A 19,492-nucleotide genomic window follows, 5' to 3' on the forward strand; every position below is an offset into this window, starting at 1 on the left:
TCATACAAGAGTGGGCATGACATTAACCATAAACAAAGCCATCAGACAACTGGGCCAGGACAGTTCCTCCTGCTGCCAAAGTAGGTGCCTACAGACCTTAAATTGCCAGGCTCAGAAAATTGGACCTCCAGATCCTGAAAAGAATACTCCCATTTCACAGCACGCATACTTACTTTTTAGTTACCTTTTGCCTTTACTTCTGGGACAGTGAATTCCTCAGTTACAGCTTCTACAAGGATTCACAAAATGTACACTGAGTCACAGTGTGAAACAGCACTAAATATACTGTCCATACTGTACACACGCACACAACACGTGCATGCACCTCATTAAATTGCACACACAACATATGAACATACACATATGCACTCGTGTTAGACATACTATTGACCATATCGCTATAATTCCAGAAGCAAAGCTCATCTATTATTTCCAAAATATTAAAAACAAAGTAGCTTCTCAAGTACCAATTTAATTTTAAAAATGGCGACTTTTTTTTTTCCCAAATGCGTTTCGACAAGGTTTACAAAATTTAAAACCGCAGTTCTGTTGCTAAAAGCAAAAGAAAAATTTGCTTCAAATATCAGACATTAAGAGTCCAGCTAATGGATGGACACGCCCCACAGATTTCTGTACATTCATTCCGAGGGGTCACATCCTTCACTTGCGAGGTTGGTGGATGGAATGATTGATCTGATGTAGAGCAGGCAGTTTCTCCACTGATGGGTAAGGCTTCTGGTGGGCAACCTGGGCAGCTGCGGGAGGAAAGTCTTTATCCCCCTGTGGCAGGCATAATCAAAGCAAAGTTAGTCTATATCGAACAACATACGGAAGACAAAAATAAATCCTATCTATCTATAGAGACTTGCGGAGAAAAAAAAAGACTTGCCTTTGTATAGAGCCTTTCACAACCTCAGAAGATCCAAAGAACTTTACAGCCCCTTTTTGAAGTGTAGTCCCTGCTACAATGAAAATGGGCAGCCAATCTGTATACAGGAAAGCCCCACAAAACAGCAATGTAGTAACTATCAATTTTTTTTTTGAAGTGATGTTGGCTGAGGGACAAATATTGGCCAGGACACCAGGGACAACTTCTCTACTCTTCTTTGAATAGTCCATGGGACCTTTTACTTTCAACAGAGTAGGTTGACAAGAGTCTCAGTTTAGTCTCATCCAAAAGCAGCAGGAATAGGAGTAGGCTTTCAGCTCCTCAAGCCTCTGTTGCCATTCAATTAGATCATGGCTAATCTGAATCTTAACTCCATTTACCTGTCTTTGGTTCGTAACCCTTAATATCCATGCCTAACAAAAAGCTACCGAGCTCAGTTTTGACATTTTCAACTGAGTTAGCCTCAGTCACTTTTTGAGGTGCAGGGAGTTCCAGATTTCCACTACTGTGTGAAAAATTGCTTTCTGAGATTACCACTGAATGGTTTAGCTCCACCTTTAAGTTTATTCCCCCTTGTTCTGCATTCTCCCACCAGCAGGAACAGTTTCTCTCTATCTACAGTATCAAGGACTGCACCTCCAACATTTTATTTTTGGTTTTCATGGGATGTGGGTGTCGCTGGCAAGGCCAGCATTTGTTGCTCATCCCTAATTGCCCTTGACAACTGAGTGGCTTGCTGGGCCATTTCAGAGGGTAGTTAAGAGTCAACCACATTGCTGTGGGTCTGGAGTCACATATTGGCCAGACAAGATAAGGACAGCAGATTACCTTCCCTCAAAAGAAATTAGTGAACTGATGACTTTTTATGATAATCAATGATAGTTTTCAATTCCAGATTTTTTTTTCATTAATTAATTGAATTTAAATTCCACCAGCTGCTGTGGTGGGATTTGAACCCATGTCCCCAGGACATTAGCCTGAGCCTCTGGATTACCAGTTCAGTGACATTACCACTATGTCACCATCTTCCCCTCCCACTCTAAGTAATGCACTGGGAGTATCAGACTACGTGCTGAACACTCTGGAGGAGGGCTTGAACTTACAACTTTCTGACTCAGAGGCAAGAGTCCTACCAACTTACCCTCAGTATGTTCCTCCTTAGAAGAAAAGGGCTTAATGGGTGCCAGTGTGGGTAACCAGGCAAGCCACAGTTTAGCAAAAGCACTCTGTTCACATTACAACAGTGACAACACTTCAAAAACAAACTATTTCATTGGCTACAACATGTCCAGAGTTCACGAAGGGCGTTACATAAATGCAGGTTCCCTCTTTTTTCTGATTGTCTCATCAGCTCCTTCCCATTACTTGGCAAATAAGTTACACAACTTTTACTTAGCTAAATTAATTCATTTTTATACTATGTAATTTCTCAAAAATTAATGCAACAGCAACTGTGCAATTTGGACGCTCAGTAAAGCTGGGAAAGAGGCACAGAAATTGATTTCCAGAAGTTAATGGGGGTTAGAATTTCCAACAGGGGTTTCCCATTTTAAGACTTTTCCCCTGGGTTTTTTTCGATCTTCCCATCAACATTAAAAGAAATTGAAAGAATCCCCATGTGGAAATAACTGGTAAACAACTCTAGGGTTTTGCTTTCGATGAGTGGGAGTTAAATTATGAAATCCAGACCGTACATGTATAAGATTAATGGGGTTTTAGTGGTGAACTTTATTACTCTCATACTTTAGAGATAGCATCTAGTGGTGAATATACGGTACTGCTGTACAAAAATAGCAACAACCTTGGAAAGTACCCGCTTGACTCCTGAATATTTTAAACCCTTAAACTCGAGTTAGGATTGTCATCAGTCCATGTCTTTTCCACCAGTACAGCTGAATTTCCCAATTGGAAGCCAGCTAGAAGTTTTAACCTGCGATACCACAGCAGCTCATTTCTTTTTAGCCCAGTGGGCCAAACTTCCCTTAAGGTCTCCCTGCCCAGATTCAGGTCTTTCACTAGTTTCTCTCCTTTTATTACGATCATGTAGTTCATGGTTTTTTTTTTTATAAAGAGGTCAGTTTTAGTTTTGGGGAAATTAAATGTGTAGATGTAAGGTAATTGAAATTCTGGAATTCAAAAGTTTCCCAGACTACCCAAGGTATTACATGGCAAAAGTTTTTCCATGTGTACTTACTGGGTCAGAGATAGAGGGGTGAGCCATCAAGCAGCAGGTGGACTGTTTAGTTGGAGAACTGGAGGCAGTAGGTCTGAAGAGAATTGTCCTGTCTTTATTAGCAATATGAAATTTTCATGAAGTCTCCTGAATCAAAGGGATGCTTTGGAGTTTAAGTTAATTAGCTTAACTTTCTTTTTGGGACATTCCAGATGTACCATGTTGCTATGAAGATATATTATGCAGGGAGATGCCTTTTAGTCAGATCTTTTTATCTCTGTTTTGCTCACAGAGGTCAGTTGGTTTGGAAACAACTTTGAACCAGGCGGACAGAGAATCTGCCAAAAGCTGGGAAGGAGCAGAAAGGCCATCAGGAACCAGGGGGGTTTCTGATTTGAGTGAGGCCCATGCTCAGGCTAGGGAAATCCATATTCATGAGGTGTTGGAAGGAGAATTGGAGGATTCACCCAGCTGAATGCTAGAGGGAGAATCCCCAAGAAATCTCATACCTCGGAAAACAGCTTGGAAACTAAGGAAAATCAAAGTGAATTCCAGAGAGCTGTGGTATGCTTTGGATTGGTCCCAGGAGAAGTGAATGAACTTTAGAGATCCTGTAAAGTATAGGGGAACTCTTGGGTGAAAGTAAAAGTCAAATGGGGGTTGGTGAGTTGAGAATTTAAGTTTAAAGTATGAGACTTAATGCTCGGTTGAGATTTTGGCTTTAAAATATGTGATTACAAATTGTAGTGTTGTGAGCATTGCTTGCTTTGCTTAACTCCTACAGTAAAGTTTTTTTTTACTTATAACGTGAAATCTTGTGGCATTATTCTTACAGTAATAACTGGAAGATCACATTTCTTCTTAAAAAGTTACTGGTCTCTAACCGGATCGCAACAAAATCCTCCCTCAAGTCCTCGCCAAGTTCATCTTGTCTACGAAACCCACCTGCTGCTTCCTTGATCCTATTCCCATCAAACTATTGACCACCCATCCTGATCCTGATGTTAACAGTTCTCTCTCTCTTCAGGTACAGTCCCCCTCTCCTTCAAATCTGCTGTCATCAACCCTCTCAAAAAAAAAGCTCGACTCCTCTCTCCTTGCACACTTCTGCCCCATCTTCAACCTCCCTTTCTTCTTCGAAGTCCTTGAACATGTTGTTGCCTCCCAAATACATGTTCATCTTCCCCATAACTCGGTTTGAAAACACCCCTGCCACAGTACCGAAACGGCCCTAATCAAGTCACAAATTATATCTTGCGTGACTGTGACCATGATCAACTATCCCTCCTCATCCTCCTTGATCTGTCTGTCGCCTTTGACATGGTTGACCATATCATCCTGCTCCACCATCTCCCAGCTGGGTGGAACTGCACTCACCTGATTCCATTCATATCTATTCAATCATGGTCAAAGGATTAACAGTAATGGCTTCTTTTCCCACTTCCCCATAGTTATGCCCCAGGGATCCATCCTTAGTCCCTCCTATTTCTCATCTACATGCTGCCCCTTGGCGGTATCATCCAAAAACATAACAGGTTCCAATGTAACTTGACCCTTTCATTGCCTCTGATGTGACATGCTGCTTGTCAGTCATCCAGCACAAGATAAGCAGAAATTTCCTTCGACCAAACATGTGGAAGGCCAAGACCATTGTCTTCATTCCATGCCACAAATGTGCCAACCACCAACTCCATCCCTCTCCTTGGGAACTATCTGAGACTGAACCAGACCTTCTGTAACCTTGGCTTTCTATTTGACAGAGATGAACCTACAACTACATGTCTGCTCCATTACCAAGACAGCCTACTTCCACCCCAGTAACATGGCTCCGCTCCTGCCTCAGCTCACCTTCTGTACTCTCCTTGCTGGCTTCCCATCTTCCACCTTACATAAACTTGAGCTCATCCAAAACTCTGCTGCTTGTATCTGAACTCACACCTAGTCTCGTTCACTCATCACTGACTTACAATGGTCCCTGATCAGGCAACAACTTGATATTAACATCTTAATTTTGTTTTAGTTTAGTTTAGTTTAGAGATACAGCACTGAAACAGGCCCTTCGGCCCACCGAGTCTGTGCCGACCATCAACCACCCATTTATACTAATCCTACACTAATTCCATATTCCTACCACATCCCCACCTGTCCCTATATTTCCCTACCACCTACCTATACTAGGGGCAATTTATAATGGCCAATTAACCTATCAACCAGCAAGTCTTTGGCATGTGGGAGGAAACCGGAGCACCCGGAGGAAACCCACGCAGACACAGGGAGAACTTGCAAACTCCACACAGGCAGTACCCAGAATTGAACCCGGGTCGCTGGAGCTGTGAGGCTGCGGTGCTAACCACTGTGCCAGTGTGAAACATGATCCACATGTTTCAAATCCCTCCTTAGCCTTACCGTTCCCTATCTCTAATCTCCTCCAGCCCTACAACCCTCTGAGATCTCCGTACTCAGCCAATTTTATCATGCCTGATTTTACTTGCTCCACTATTGACAGCTGTGCCTTTAGCTGCCTGGGCCCTAAACTCCAATTTCCTCGCTTAGTCTATCCACCTCTCTCTCTCTTCCTTCAAGGTGCACCCTAAAACCTACCTCTCTGCCCAGGTTTTTGGTCACCTGTCCTTATGAGACTTGATGCCAAATTTTGTTTGATAGTGCTGCTGTTAAGTGCCTTGGGACATTTTACTCTGTTAAAGGTGCTGTATAAATACGAGTTGTTGTTGTTATAAGTTTCCAAAGCAATAGCGTGCATCCTTAGTCACTAGTTAACAATAGCAGCAGTGGTAAATAGAGGGGATGGTTATGGGATCTCCAAACTGCACCTACAAGGCCAAGTGCATTACAACCAGGTACAGATTGAGAAGAGGCCACAGGTTTAGAAGAGAATTCTCTGTTTGTTAGAAATCTCAAAATACTAAAACAAGGGCAGAATAACTGTGAATTAAACCAAAGCAGAATATGACAAAACAAAACTAAGGAGCCATAAATATAAAATCATCACTAATAAATCTAATAAGACATTCAGAAAAAAACTGCATTGCATAGAGTGGTTAGATTGTGAAATGCATTACCAGAAGGAATAGTTGAGGCAAATAACATAGATGTCTTTAAGGGGAAGCCTGGTTAAGTACACGAGGGAGAAAGAATAGGTGGTTATGTAGATAGTCTTGGATGAAGTAAGCTGGGAGGAGGCTTATGTGGAGCACGGACACTGGCACAGGCTAGATGGGTCAAAAGGGCTGCTCTCGTGCTGCAAATTTGAAGTAATATGTAAAATACGAGCAAAGAAGGAGAAAGCTGCAAATGCTGGAACTTAAAACCCAAAACTGCTGGAAATACACAGTAGATAAATTGGCAGGTGAAAGAGAAAAGGGTGCTTAACGTTTTGGTCTTTACTTTCCTCGTGTTCACAGACTAACTGTACATCTCCAGCTATTAAAATTGATCTATACATAAAAAATATACAATTCGTTCCTTGCTGAAATGGAGTAAAATTAAGTAGATTGTGTCATACCCTCGCTAAAGCACCAGAGATGATGATTGGTACAGTCGGCTTAGGGCTGAAAAAGAAAAAAAAATTAACATATGGCTGTGCCAATCAGAATTGTTATAATTTGACATCGATGAGACATGAAAGAAAACTCACAATATTGTAGTTCAGCATAGCCCAATGTTACAAAAAAATCCACAAAGACAGCAAAATGTAAAGAAAAGCTTAAAATAATCAACATTACTGACAGCAGTGGCAATATTCTAATGGTTTACTTGTCATATTTTTCATTCATCATCACTTGTGATTTACAACCAGACTTCCTTCAGCTTTTTTCCCCTCTTCCTCAGAAGCCCTTTTGCAAATTCAAGCCTTTCTATGTGTTTAGTATCTCCCACATCACCCCACCATTTAACAGTTCACAAGATGAAGTAAGCAGGCTTACACTTGCCTGTTAATTCACCCGAGTGAATGCCCTTCCTGAAAATATTTGATAGGAAATCTGGTTGCACGGGTTGCCTGGACATTGTGACGAAATTAACTGCAGAACATCTTTTAAATTTTTCAACAGGTTTCCCATCTGATAGCCACATGGATGGACAGGCTGGCTGCCTATCAGGAAAGCAGCCAGGGAGCAGAGGTCAGTTAAGTCTGGCATCGTGGGAGAGAATTGGATATCTAGGCAGTTTCGCACATTGTAGGCAGGGGTTGGGGGTCAGTCAATCGCAGATTCCATCATGTTGGGCCTGGAAAAATACTCCTGCTGCTTCTAGCCCACAAACAGTGCAACAAAGACTCTTAGTTCATGAATCCAGCCCTTCTCACCTCCTTTTACCTGTCAGTTTTCCAACCTACATTAGTTAAAAAAAACGTAGGACGCAGCCTCTTAAAAAATTTAGTGACCGACCTGCCCCCAGAAGTGGGCGGGTTGGAGGCAGGAGAGGGAATTGCTTTTTAACCTTCTCAGCTGCCTCTAACCCACCCATCCTTAGCAGTTAGAATTCTGCCCTTAATCTTTAATAAAACTTCAACATTTTGAATTCATTCTTGCCGTACAGCACTGCATTTTGTCAACAGTATTACAAAACTCATACTCTTGACAGCAAGATGCCATAGAACACAATCAATGAACAGCCAATTTGTTATTTAGACAACAGAAGATCTCCCTGCTCTTAGAACAGTGCCATGGAATCCTCAACATCTGGTTTAGAACTGGTTTAACCTCAGTTTAACATTTCATTTGCTGGATGCCACCACCAATCTCTTGATGACGTGCTGGAAATGGCCACCTAGATTACATCCTCAAGAACACAAGGCAAATGCACACTCTCATTCAAGTCCAAAAGAGCCAAGAGAAATTAAAACAGACTTCTGCATGTAATGAAGGGTTATTTACTTAATCTGGGCCTCCTCCTTGATGAGCAAAAATGGTAAAAGGACATCCACAAACTTCCTACTACAGGAAAGACAGACACCAACTTGCACCAGAGCTATGGGGCCTTTGGGATCACATCTGCGGATTGTAAATGAATGGTGTGAAAGTAGTGTATTTCAATTTGTCCCTATAAAAAGATTGCTCGTGGATAGGCTCATACTTTGTCTGAAGATAGACTAGATCTCCTTCATGCCTGCAAAGTGCGGAACGTGCCTTTGTGTTTTCTGAACCCATGCTCATTTCCAAGCATTGCATTCCTGTACTGCATGTTCCTCGACTTGTTGATATACAGTTTAACTAGAAACCATTTACCACAGGCTTGGACCCTCAGAAACAGATCTCAATTAACCTGCAATCCCATTACCACCACTTGTATTTATACAGCGCCTTTAACATAATAAAACATCCCGAGTTGCTTCACAGGAGCATCATAAAACAAAATTTGACACTGAGCCACATAAAACAATATCAGGACAGCTGACCAAATACTTGGTCAAAGAGGTAGTTTTTAAGAAGTGCCTTAAAGGAGGAAAGCAATGTAGAGAACTGGAAAGGTTTAGGGAGGGAATACCAGAGGTTAGGGCCTAGGCAACTGAAGGCACAGTCCCCAATGGTCCCTAAGAGGCCAGAATTAGAGTAGCACAGATATTTCAGAGGGTTCTGGGGCAGGAAGAGATTACAGAGATAGGGAGGGGCGAAGCCATGGAGGGATTTGAAAAGAATAATGAGAATTTTATAAATTGAGGTGTTGCTTAACTGGGAGCCAGGTGTGTGAGCACAGGGGCGATAAATGAACTGGACTTGATGCAAGTTAGGAAACTGGCAAAGTTTTAGATGACCTCAAATTTACAGAGGGAAAAATGTGGGAGTCCAGCCAGGATTGCATTAGAATTGTTAAGTCTGGAGGCAACAAAGACATGGATGACGGTTTCAGCAGCAGATTTTATTTTATTATTCGTTCATGGGATGTGGGCGCTGCTGGTTATGCCAGCATTTATTACCTATCCCTATTTGCCCTTGAGAAGGTGGTGGTGAGCTGCCTTCTTGAACCGCTGCAGTCCATGTGGGGTAGGTACATCCACAGTGCTGTTAGGAAGGGAGTTCCAGGATTTTGACCCAGTGACATGAAGCAACGGCGATATAGTTCCAAGTCTGCTGCCCTTGTCCTTCTAGGTGGTAGAGGTCGCGGGTTTGGAATGTGTTGTTGAAGGAGCCCTGGCGCGTTGCTGCAGTGCATCTTGTAGAAGGTACACACTGCTGCCACTGTGCGTCAGTGTTGGAGGGAGTGAATGTTTGTGGAATGGGTGCCAATCAAGCAGGCTGCTTTGTCCTGGATGGTGTTAAGCTTCTTGAGTGTTGTTGGAGCTGCAGCCATCCAGGCAAGTGAAGAATATTCCATCACACTCCTGACTTGTGCCTTGTAGATGGTGGACAAGCTTTGGGGTGTCAGGAGGTGAGTTACTCACCACGATTCCTAGCCTCTGGCCTACTCTTGTAGCCATGGTTTTTATATGGCTACACCAGTTCAATTTCTGGTCAATGGTAACCCCTAGAATGTTGATCATGGGGGATTTAGTGATCGCAATGCCATTGAACGTCAAGGGAAGATGGTTAGATTCTCTCTTGTTGGAGATGGTCATTGCCTGGCATTTGTGTGGCATGAATGACTGCTTCAGTATCTGAGGAACCGCGAATGGTGCTGAACATTGTGCAATCATCAGCAAACATCCCCACTTGTGATCTTATGATTGTAGGAAGGTCATTGATGAAGCAGCTGAAGATGGTTGGGCTGAGGACACTACACGGAGGAACTAAGATTAGCAGAGACAGGGGTGGAATCGAGTGAAGTTACAGAGGTGGAAATAGACGGCCTTAGCGATGGCATCGATGTGTGGTTACAAGTCTTTCTCAGGGTCAAATATGACAAGGTTGCAAACAATCTGGTTCAGCGTCATACAGTTGCCAGGGAGAGGGATGGAGTTGGTGTCAGGGACTGAAGACAATAGCCTGCTTTTGAGAGGGTGGAAGGGCACTTGCCGCTGTCCTCAAAGAGAGCTACCACAAAGATCTAGTGATCTCAGTGGCAGGAATTTCCCCTTTCCTCATAGCACTTTAAACCTGGCGTCTAGCCAACGGCATGTCTTGACATAAGAAATGCTGGAAATATTCAGCAGGTCTGGCAGCATCTGTGGAGAGAGAAGCAGATGCTGCCAGACCTGCTGAGTATCTCCAGCATTTCTTGTTTTTATTTCAGATTTCCAGCATCTGCAGTATTTTGCTTTTATTTTAGGTATGTCTTGACATGCTGAAGCAATGACGTCAGCAAGCAGGTAGGCAACCGATCAAATTGAAATATTCACGCACAGCAAACCGGGAAGTTAAAAGCATTTGAAATGCTTCACTTTTAAATTTTCAAATAGTGGAAATAAATGTATGACTATTTTATCTTGCATCTTCATACAAAGATAAACAGACTTCCAAAAGAAAAAATCCTGTGTTTTTTTTTAAAAAGTGGAATTTTAAAAAAGTCAAAAAAATGACATTCCACAAATATTAAATTATTTTTTCAGGGCCCATGAGGGTGGTTTAGCAGTAGCTTTGAAGTTAGTACACCATTAAAAACACAGCTGCATCTCATTCAGCACAGTGTAAACTTTTTTCAAGGTTTTTTTTTAAACAGTAAGACTATGCGTTAGAGTAGACGTTCTCACCAAATCATGATTGCAAGGAGGTCTGTGGGAATCTCTACAGCGTACCCTATGAGGGAGCATGCACTCAGTACAGTAACTTCCGTATTTCCAGGTAATTCCTGAAGTTGCTGTCAGTTTCAGTGCAGTAATGACAGCGAACGTTGATAGTTTCACGGTCATTACCACAGTAAGAACTGGGCCAATGGTTTTGGTCTTTCCAATATTTAGCTGGAGGAAATTTCTGCCCATCCATTACCGGATGCCGGACATGCAGTCTGAAACAGTGGAGGAGGGTCAAGAGAGGTGGTGGTGAGGTAGAGCTGGGTGTCGTCAGCATACATGTGGAAACTGATGCAATACTTTTGGATGCCGCCGCTGGGGGGGGTAAGATGCAGGAATGGATCCTGGCGCGTGCATTCCCACTCAGCTGGACACCACTGGAAGGCATTGAAGGAGGCTGGTGTGGTCAACCATATTAAAAGCCGCGGACAGGTCAAAAAGGACGAAGGACGATTCTTTAACTTTGTCAGTCATATGACATGTCATTTGTGCCTTCGATAAGAGCAGTTTCGGTACTGTGGCAGGCGTGGAAACCTGACGGGAGTTCTGGGAAAGATGGGCACAGATTTGGGAGGTTGCAGATGGGGCGGTAGTTTGCAAGGATGGAGGGAGAAAGGGTGTTTTTTTGAGCTCCAATGAAGTTTGCATTGTTGCCTCACTCAGAAAGGTGGAGAAGGAGATAGAGAAAAAGGACAGCATTTGCAATGGATACAGGAGGGTCCCCAAGATACAAGCAGGGCACCAATAGAGGCAGAGCATTTAGAACTCTGAAGATACTGCAACATTGTTGGGATGATGACAACTAAGCTTTGTCCTTTATGGGTGTCATATTTCTTAAATTTACTTGGATTTTAAAAAATATTATCGGGACATGGGCATCACTGGCAAGGCCAGTATTTGTAGCGCATCCCTAGCTGTCCCCGATACAACCACCTCAGAGGGTAGTTGAGAGTCAATCACGTTGATGTGGGACAGGAATCAGAGGCCAGACTGGATAAGGGTGGCAGGTTTCTCTCCCCAAAGGAGATTAGTGAACTAGTTGGATTTTTACAACAATCCAATAGCTTCACAATCACTTTAACTGATACTAAATTTTTTAAAACTGAATTCAAACTCTCAGACTGTGATTCTAGGATTTGAACTTGTGTTCATAGGATTAGTCCAGTATCATTACTACTACACTACATAAGTATATTTTATATTTGGTTCAGTAACTATTTCTAACTCTGGGGAAGGTCCTGAATGCTGAGCCATCATTTACTTCCACTATCCTCTGGTTAAAAACAAACAAAGAAGTGACAGATTTTTCATCCCACCACTGATTTGCCCAGAATTTGATCACCCACTTTACCTTATCCCTGGGGCTTATAATTGTACTTTTCTAAAAGTCTTGGCAGAATTTGTAGGAGACAAAAAGAAACCAGAGACTTAGAAGGAGATGCACTCTAATCATCTGTAGTCGGATTACATTTCCTCTAGCTAATTCAGAAAGGAACAAAAAGATAAACCGGGGAGAATAATAAAAAAACACATCTAATTTTTCCCTCTCTGTGGACTAGCAGACAATCCAATAGAAGCAATGAAGGGAGAAAGGTTAGAAGATGCCAATCTTGTTGGATGCAAGACGGGCCTAATAAGTTTCTTTTAGAAATGAACTTCCTACCACTTTTCCAGCTGTTTCTCCTACCATTTCACAATGAGCAAGGTGCAACGAATGGAAAAAAATTACTAACATTCTCCTTTCAGCAGGTATATTCTGTACGCAAAACAAACTGACAGTGAGCACAGCTGTTTATCACTCTCACAATCTCAACGGTCATTATCTCTCTGTCCTTGGAACGTAACAGAGCACATTCAGACAAGTCAATGCTCCCACCGGCTCAATGCAAAGACATTTGCTCAGGAAAACCTCAGATAACTCAAATCTAATTTTAAAAAGCATTTACAACACAGAAATAGACCAACGGGTCTAGGTCGATGTTTATGTTCCATACGAGCCTCCTCTCACCCTACCTGGATATCCTTCTATTCCTTTCTCCTTCATATGCTTATCTAGTTTCCCCTTAAAGGCCTCTATACTATTCGACTCAACTTCTCCTTATGGTTGCAAGTTCCACATTCGAACCACGCTGAATAAAGAAGTTTTTCCTGAATTCCCTATTAGATTTATTAGTGATTACCTTATATTTATGGCCCCTAATTTTGGTTTCCCCCACATGTGGAAATATCAAACCCCTTCATATAATTTTAAAGAAATTAAATATATAAATTATATATATGGTTGGCATCCTTCCATCTACGAAGGACGATGGACACACAGCAAACAAACCATTTAAGTGGGGTATCTTCTTTTAGTACAACTTTGTTGATGGCTGTGAAGGCCAATCCTCGAGAGGCAGGTTCTGCCACACGTGCTGCACATGAAGCTGTAGGCACCTGTTGTCAAGCTGCTGTAGCAACTGGTCATCGTGGTAGTGTATACCAGTCCTTTTCTCTCCCTTGTGTAAATTTAGAACAGGCTGCAGAATGCTCGGCTCCCGAGTCCAGGTTTGTCGTAGACTAATTGATACCAACTGATTACCATGAATCGTTACCAACTCCCACTATTATTTCAGCTGGAATGTTCCATCACAAAAAATATGTCCAGAAACATGGCGAGGGAACGAGCATTCCCTTTGGAAGCAGCACTTGTGGCAGTGTGTGAGGTTTTCACACAGAATGCTACAGATGACATAAAACTGGGTGGGAGGGTGAGTTGTGAGGAGGATGCAGAGAGGCTCAGGGTGATTTGGACAAGTTGAGTGAGTGGGCTAATGCATGGCAGATGCAGTATAATGTGGATAAATGTGCTATCCACTTTGGTAGCAAAAACAGGAAGGCAGATTATTAGCTGAACGGCTATAACCTGAGAGGGGAATATGCAGCGAGACCTGGGTGCTCTCATACACCAGTTGTATAGGGCGGCACAGTGGCGCAGTGGTTAGCACCGCAGCCTCACAGCTCCAGCGACCCGGGTTCAATTCTGGGTGCTGCCTGTGTGGAGTTTGCAAGTTCTCCCTGTGTCTGCGTGGGTTTCCTCCGGGTGCTCCGGTTTCCTCCCACATGCCAAAGACTTGCAGGTTGGTAGGTAAATTGGCCATTAGAAATTGCCCCTAGTATAGGTAGGTGGTAGGGAAATATAGGGACAGGTGGGGATGTGGTAGGAATATGGAATTAGCGTGGGGTTAGTATAAATGGGTGGTTGATGGTCGGCACAGACTCGGTGGGCCGAAGGGCCTGTTTCAGTGCTGTATCTCTAAACTAAACTAAAAAAGTTGCTGAAGGCAAGCATGCAGGTGCAACAGGCGGTAAAAAAGGCAACTGGTATGTTGGCCTTCACAGTGAGAGGATGCAAGTACAGGAGCAGGGATGTCTTGCTGCAATTATACAGGGCCTTGGTGAGGCCACACCTGGAATATTGTGCGCCGTTTTGGTCTGCTTATCTGAGGAAGGATGTTCTTGCTATAGAGGGAGTGCAGCGAAGGTTTACCAGACTGATTCCTGGGATGGCGAGACTGACGTACGAGGAGAGATCGAGTCGGTTAGGATTATATTCACTGGAGTTCAGAAGAGTGAGAGGGGGGATCTCATAGAAACCGATAAAAATTCTAACAGGACTTGACAGGGTAGATGCAGGAAGGATGTTCCCGATGGTGGGGGAGTCCAGAACCAGGGGTCAGAGTCTAAGGATACGGGGTAAACCTTTCAGGACTGAGATGAGAAGAAATTTCTTCACCCAGAGAGTGGTGAGCCTGTGGAATTCGCTACCACAGAAAGCAGTTGAGGCCAAAACATTGTATGTTTTCAAAAAGGAGTTCGATACAGCTCTTGGGTTTAAAGGGATCAAAGGGTATGGGGCGAAAGCCGGAACAGGTTACTGAGTTGGATGATCAACCATGACCATAATGAATGGGGGAGCAGGCTCGAAGGGCCGAATGGCCTACTCCTGCTCCTATTTTCTATGTTTCACCACAGGCAGGAGAGGGACTCTCAGATTTTCCAACAGTCTGGGGCAGAGAAGGCCCTCATTACTCCTCATCTAATTTCAATCCCATTCTGAAGATTTGCCCCGCATCCCTAAGCTTTGAGTTAAATTGACAGTTCTTCCACACTAAACTGTGTCAAAATCCTTTTCAATATTAGCTACATTAGGCCACAGCGCTTTCCACAACCCCTTTGGCATTTCACTTACTCAACAAACTTGTGAACGTTGGCCAGCCATGACCTTTTCCTTTTAAGGGAATGTTCAACGAGACTATTATTTTCCCAAGTCACGCAGCATTCTGACATCCTTGCTGTTCCTTCATCGACACTTGGTCGAAATCTTGGAATTCCCTACCTAACCACACTTTGGGAGCACCGCCACCATATGAACTGCAGCAGTTCAAGCACTTAGTCCACCACCTTTGCAAGACCAGCTAAGGTGGGCAATAAATGCAGTCCTTTCCAGTGAAATTCACCTCCCAAAAAAAAAAAATCAATAAAAACAAAAATACCTGATAATTGATTCTATTAGTTCTTGCAGGATTGAAAACTAATATTCTGTAGTTACGTGTGTTCCTTTGTTGCCCTTTTCTGAATATAGAAACATTAGCCCGTTTCCAATCTACTAGTATCTCCTGATGTGTTTATTGACACCCTTGTAATGAGTCAGTACCTCATGAACATCATCCACTGTCTCCATCTGTGCTGTGGCATTTATTTGTTAAGTCCTTTTAAGAAAGAACTTCCCTTTAAATAACACCTTTCATCTCAGTCTGCGCAAAGTACACCACAGCAAATGAAGTACTTTTGAAGCACAGTTACTGATGTAACGTAGCCCCTCTAGGACGTAGTAATGAAATTGTTAATGCTGCTAACTCAACTAGTGTTGATGATTTCCTTTATGAATCTTTAGAGGAATAATTGTTAATAATATCAACTACTTTGTGTTCATCCTCTGTTTCAGACCAGTTGATGTTTCTTGCCTCTTCTCTGACTACTCTCATCGTCACTGGAAGAATTTCCTACCGTTATGTTTAGAGTCCGGAGCTGTGTCCAGACCCCTCTTATCAGGCGAATCACAATTCACTCCACTCTCCCCACTTCTGTCTGAACATCAACAACTTATATTTATATGGCGCCTTTAACATAATAAAAATGCCCAAGGTATGACGTCAAGCTACAGAAGTAGATATTAGGTGAGATGACCAAAAGCTTGGTCAAAGAGGTATGCTTTAAAGGAGTGCCTTAAAGAAGGAAAGCAAGACAGGAGAGGTGGAGTGGTGTAGGGAGAATGTAGTAAAGCGTCCCAAGGTGCTTCACAGGAGCAATTATAAAACTTTAACACCGAGCCACATAAGATGATGTTGGGACAAATGACTAAAAGCTTGGGCCAAAGAGATTTGTTTTGAGTATTTAAAAGTAGAGAGCGAGGTAAAGAGGCAGACAGGTTTAGGGAGGAAACTCCAGAGCATAGGGCCTTGGCAGCTGAAGGCAAAGCTATCAAAGGTAGCGTGATTAAAAGCAGGAATGCTCAAGAGGCCAGAATTGGAGCAGTGCAGATATCGGAGAGTTGTGGGGCTGGAGATTACAGAGATAGGGAGGAGCGAGGCCATGGAGGGATTTGAACACAAGGATGAGAATTTTAAAAACAAGGCATTATTTACCTGGGATCCAAGATAGGTGATGGGTGAACAGGGCTTGGTGTGAGTTAGGGTTGACCAAGTTTACAAAGGGTAGAATGTAGGGCACCATCCAGGGAGTGCATTGGAATAATCAAGTCTACAAGTACCAAAGGTATGGATGAGGGTTTCAGCAGATGAGCTGAGGCAGGGGTGGAATCGGGCGATGTTACAGAGGTGGAAACAAACAGTCTTAGCGATGGTGCGGATGTGTGGCCAGAAACGCACCTCGGGGTCAAATTATGACACCAAGGTTGAGAACAGTCTGGTTCGGCCTCAGACAGCTGCCAAGGAGAAAGAAGTCAGTAATTAGCAATGTTCTCTCAAATTTCCCTTTGCTGTGCCTGGCCATTAGTTGCACTGCACAGTCCCTTTAAGATTGAAGTGTGGCCGCGCATGCACATATCTTAAAAGGGAGCATTGGTCGTGCGTGGCCTGTTTGTTCTCTGTACAGTAAATTCTGGATTGCAGTGTGGCCACGCAGCTTAGAGGAAATGTTGGTGGCTAGGGAACAGAGTTGGTGGCAGGGACCAAAAACAATGGCTTCAGTCTTCTCATTATTTTGGATAGAATTGATAAATATATTGATTTTTGATAGAATCAAGAATCTGAAAGTAGATAGAGCAGCCAGACTGGATGATATCCAATTCAGGGTCCTCAGGAAGATGGGACATGTGTCTTGCGAGCCCCTAACCCATATTTTTCCTTTTCAAATAGCTCACTGCACTTTGGGGTGTTTCTCGTAGACTGGAAGGAGACTAAAGTAGTCACCCAGCCTTAAAAAAGGTGACCAGATGGACCCAGACAACTATAGGCCCATTAGTTTGACATCAATAATAGGAAAGATGCTTGAGAGCATCATTAGGGCTGTAACACATGATTGCTTGGATAGAGAGCGATTTATTAGTGACACTGAACATGGCTTCATGAAAAGGTCATGTCTTACAAATTTGCTTGTATTTTCTGAAGATTTCACCAAGATGGTAGACAATGTCTACTTAGGCTTCCAGAAAGGTTTTGATAATAAGAGGCTTCTCGACAAGATCAAAGTCTCTGGTATTGGGGTAATATATTGAGCTGGATTGAGAACTGACTAGAAGGATATAGGCAGAAAGTAGTTGCAGATGGATTTGGATCTGTTTAGAGAATGGTCACCAGCAGTGCCAACAGGGAGTGGTGTTGGGACCGCTGCTCTTTACTAATTTTTTAAATGATCTAGATGTAGGTGTTAGTCTTACCTGCAGATTTGAAGATCGTGCCCCTAAGATTGTACCTGGTTATCTATTGGGTAGATAGTCCCAAAATGGCAAGGTCACCGCATCACCATCAGACCCACTGAGTTTATGATGCCTGAATAAGTAAAATTTCTATTTATTTTGCATAGATTTCCAGAATTTCTGCTAAAGGGACCACGTTCCACAATTCTGTTTTCTAATTTGGGCCATTGGTTTATTCCATTTTAATGTCATGTGTTTCCATAATTTTCACCAGTATTTTTGGCAGTGCATTCTATCCACTTTCATTCAATAAAACTGCAACTGAGCATCTCACTGATCATACTGTATTAGGTATTAGGTCTAAAGGCGATGCTCAACAGCTTCAGACAGATCTTAATGTGTTAGGCGACTGGAAAATATTGTTCCATTTGGCCAAGTGCAGATGGACAGGGCAAATGTTCAACATACCTATGCCATTCAGAGAAAGGTGGAGAAAAAAAAAAATTCTGGTACAAACATTCTGAAGGTGCGGGAGAAGTGCAGTGATGTGCTAGCTACAGCAAACACAGAGTGTTATGGTGCTTTCATAAGAGAATTGATTATAAGACCAGGCATACTTATTTTGCCCTTATACATGACATTGATCAGACGTCACCTGGAATACTGTGTCCAGTTCTGATCTCCTCACATGGTGGGAGATATTGAGCCTTTGGAAAGGATGCAGAGGACCACCGGACTAATTCCCAATATAAACATAGGAACAGGTAGGCTAAAAAAAAAAATTGGAGCTCTAGACTTTAAAGAAATGTAGACTTAGTGGGTGATCTGATTGAGGTTTATAATATGAAGGGAACAGATTGTCATAGAGCCATTGAGTTATACAGCACAGAAACAGGCCCTTCGGCCCAACACGTCTGTGCCGGCCATCAAGCACCTATCTATTCTAATCCCATTTTCCAGCACTTGGCCCGCAGCCTTGTAAGCTATGGCGTTTCAAGTGCTCATCTAAATACTAAACTGTGCTCCAATTAAATAGTTTAGGGAGGATCAGGGTGACCATTTTCATTTGCAGAAGGGTATATATTGTAGGTTAGAATTCCAGAGATGGTTCATTACCCAGAGAACAGTGGACCTCGAACAGGCTGCCAACTTGTACGATGGACAATGATTTGCTGAATTCTTTCAAGCGCTTGGTCTGTTTCTGAATGGGGTGAAGAATACCTCTTACAAATGGTAGGAAATTCATTGCCAAATGAATGGGGCAGCACAGTGGCGCAGTGGTTAGCACCGCAGCCTCACAGCTCCAGGGACCAGGGTTCGATTCTGGGTACTGCCTGTGCGGAGGTTGCAAGTTCTCCCTGTGACCGCGTGGGTTTTCGCCGGGTGCTCCGGTTTCCTCCCACAGCCAAAGACTTGCAGGTTGATAGGTAAATTGGCCATTGTAAATTGCCCCTAGGAATATGGGATTACTGTAGGGTTAGTATAAATGGATGGTTGTTGGTCGGCACAGACTCGGTGGGCCAAAGGGCCTGTTTCAGTGCTGTATCTCTAAATAAAATAAATAAATAAAAGGTCTCCTGCACTGATTGTGTTGGACAGGAATTTCCCATAGATTCTACCCCCACCCCGCCCTCCAAGTGGCCTGGGGTTTTTTTTCCGCCTCTCCCAGGAAATCCCATGCTTTTGGGTGGGGTGGAGTATACATGTCGAGACACAAGGTATCACCATTGTGTGGGACAGGCTGGATGGGCCAGACAATTTTTAAACAGCCCATCATTGTTCATACATTCGTATTTCTGCAGGCTTCAGAAGGTAGGTATTACTACG

At 43.1% G+C, this 19,492-nt stretch overlaps 1 protein-coding gene across 1 annotated transcript in view; it reads right to left on the bottom strand.

Moving 5' to 3' along the window:
• Nucleotides 1-456: 456 nt before the first annotated feature.
• dap (death-associated protein) overlaps nt 457-19,492 on the bottom strand; it is a 66,520-nt gene continuing 47,484 nt past the window's right edge. Inside the window, exons 3-4 of the mRNA XM_068056245.1 lie at nt 6,586-6,631; nt 457-780 (exon numbers count right to left, since the gene is read on the bottom strand). Of these exons, the coding sequence (XP_067912346.1) occupies nt 661-780; nt 6,586-6,631 (166 nt within the window). The 3' untranslated portion in view covers nt 457-660. The remainder of the gene's footprint in view (nt 781-6,585; nt 6,632-19,492) is intronic.

This window comes from Heterodontus francisci, chromosome 2, assembly GCF_036365525.1.
Source record: "Heterodontus francisci isolate sHetFra1 chromosome 2, sHetFra1.hap1, whole genome shotgun sequence".
In the NCBI taxonomy this organism is placed as follows: domain Eukaryota; kingdom Metazoa; phylum Chordata; class Chondrichthyes; order Heterodontiformes; family Heterodontidae; genus Heterodontus; species Heterodontus francisci.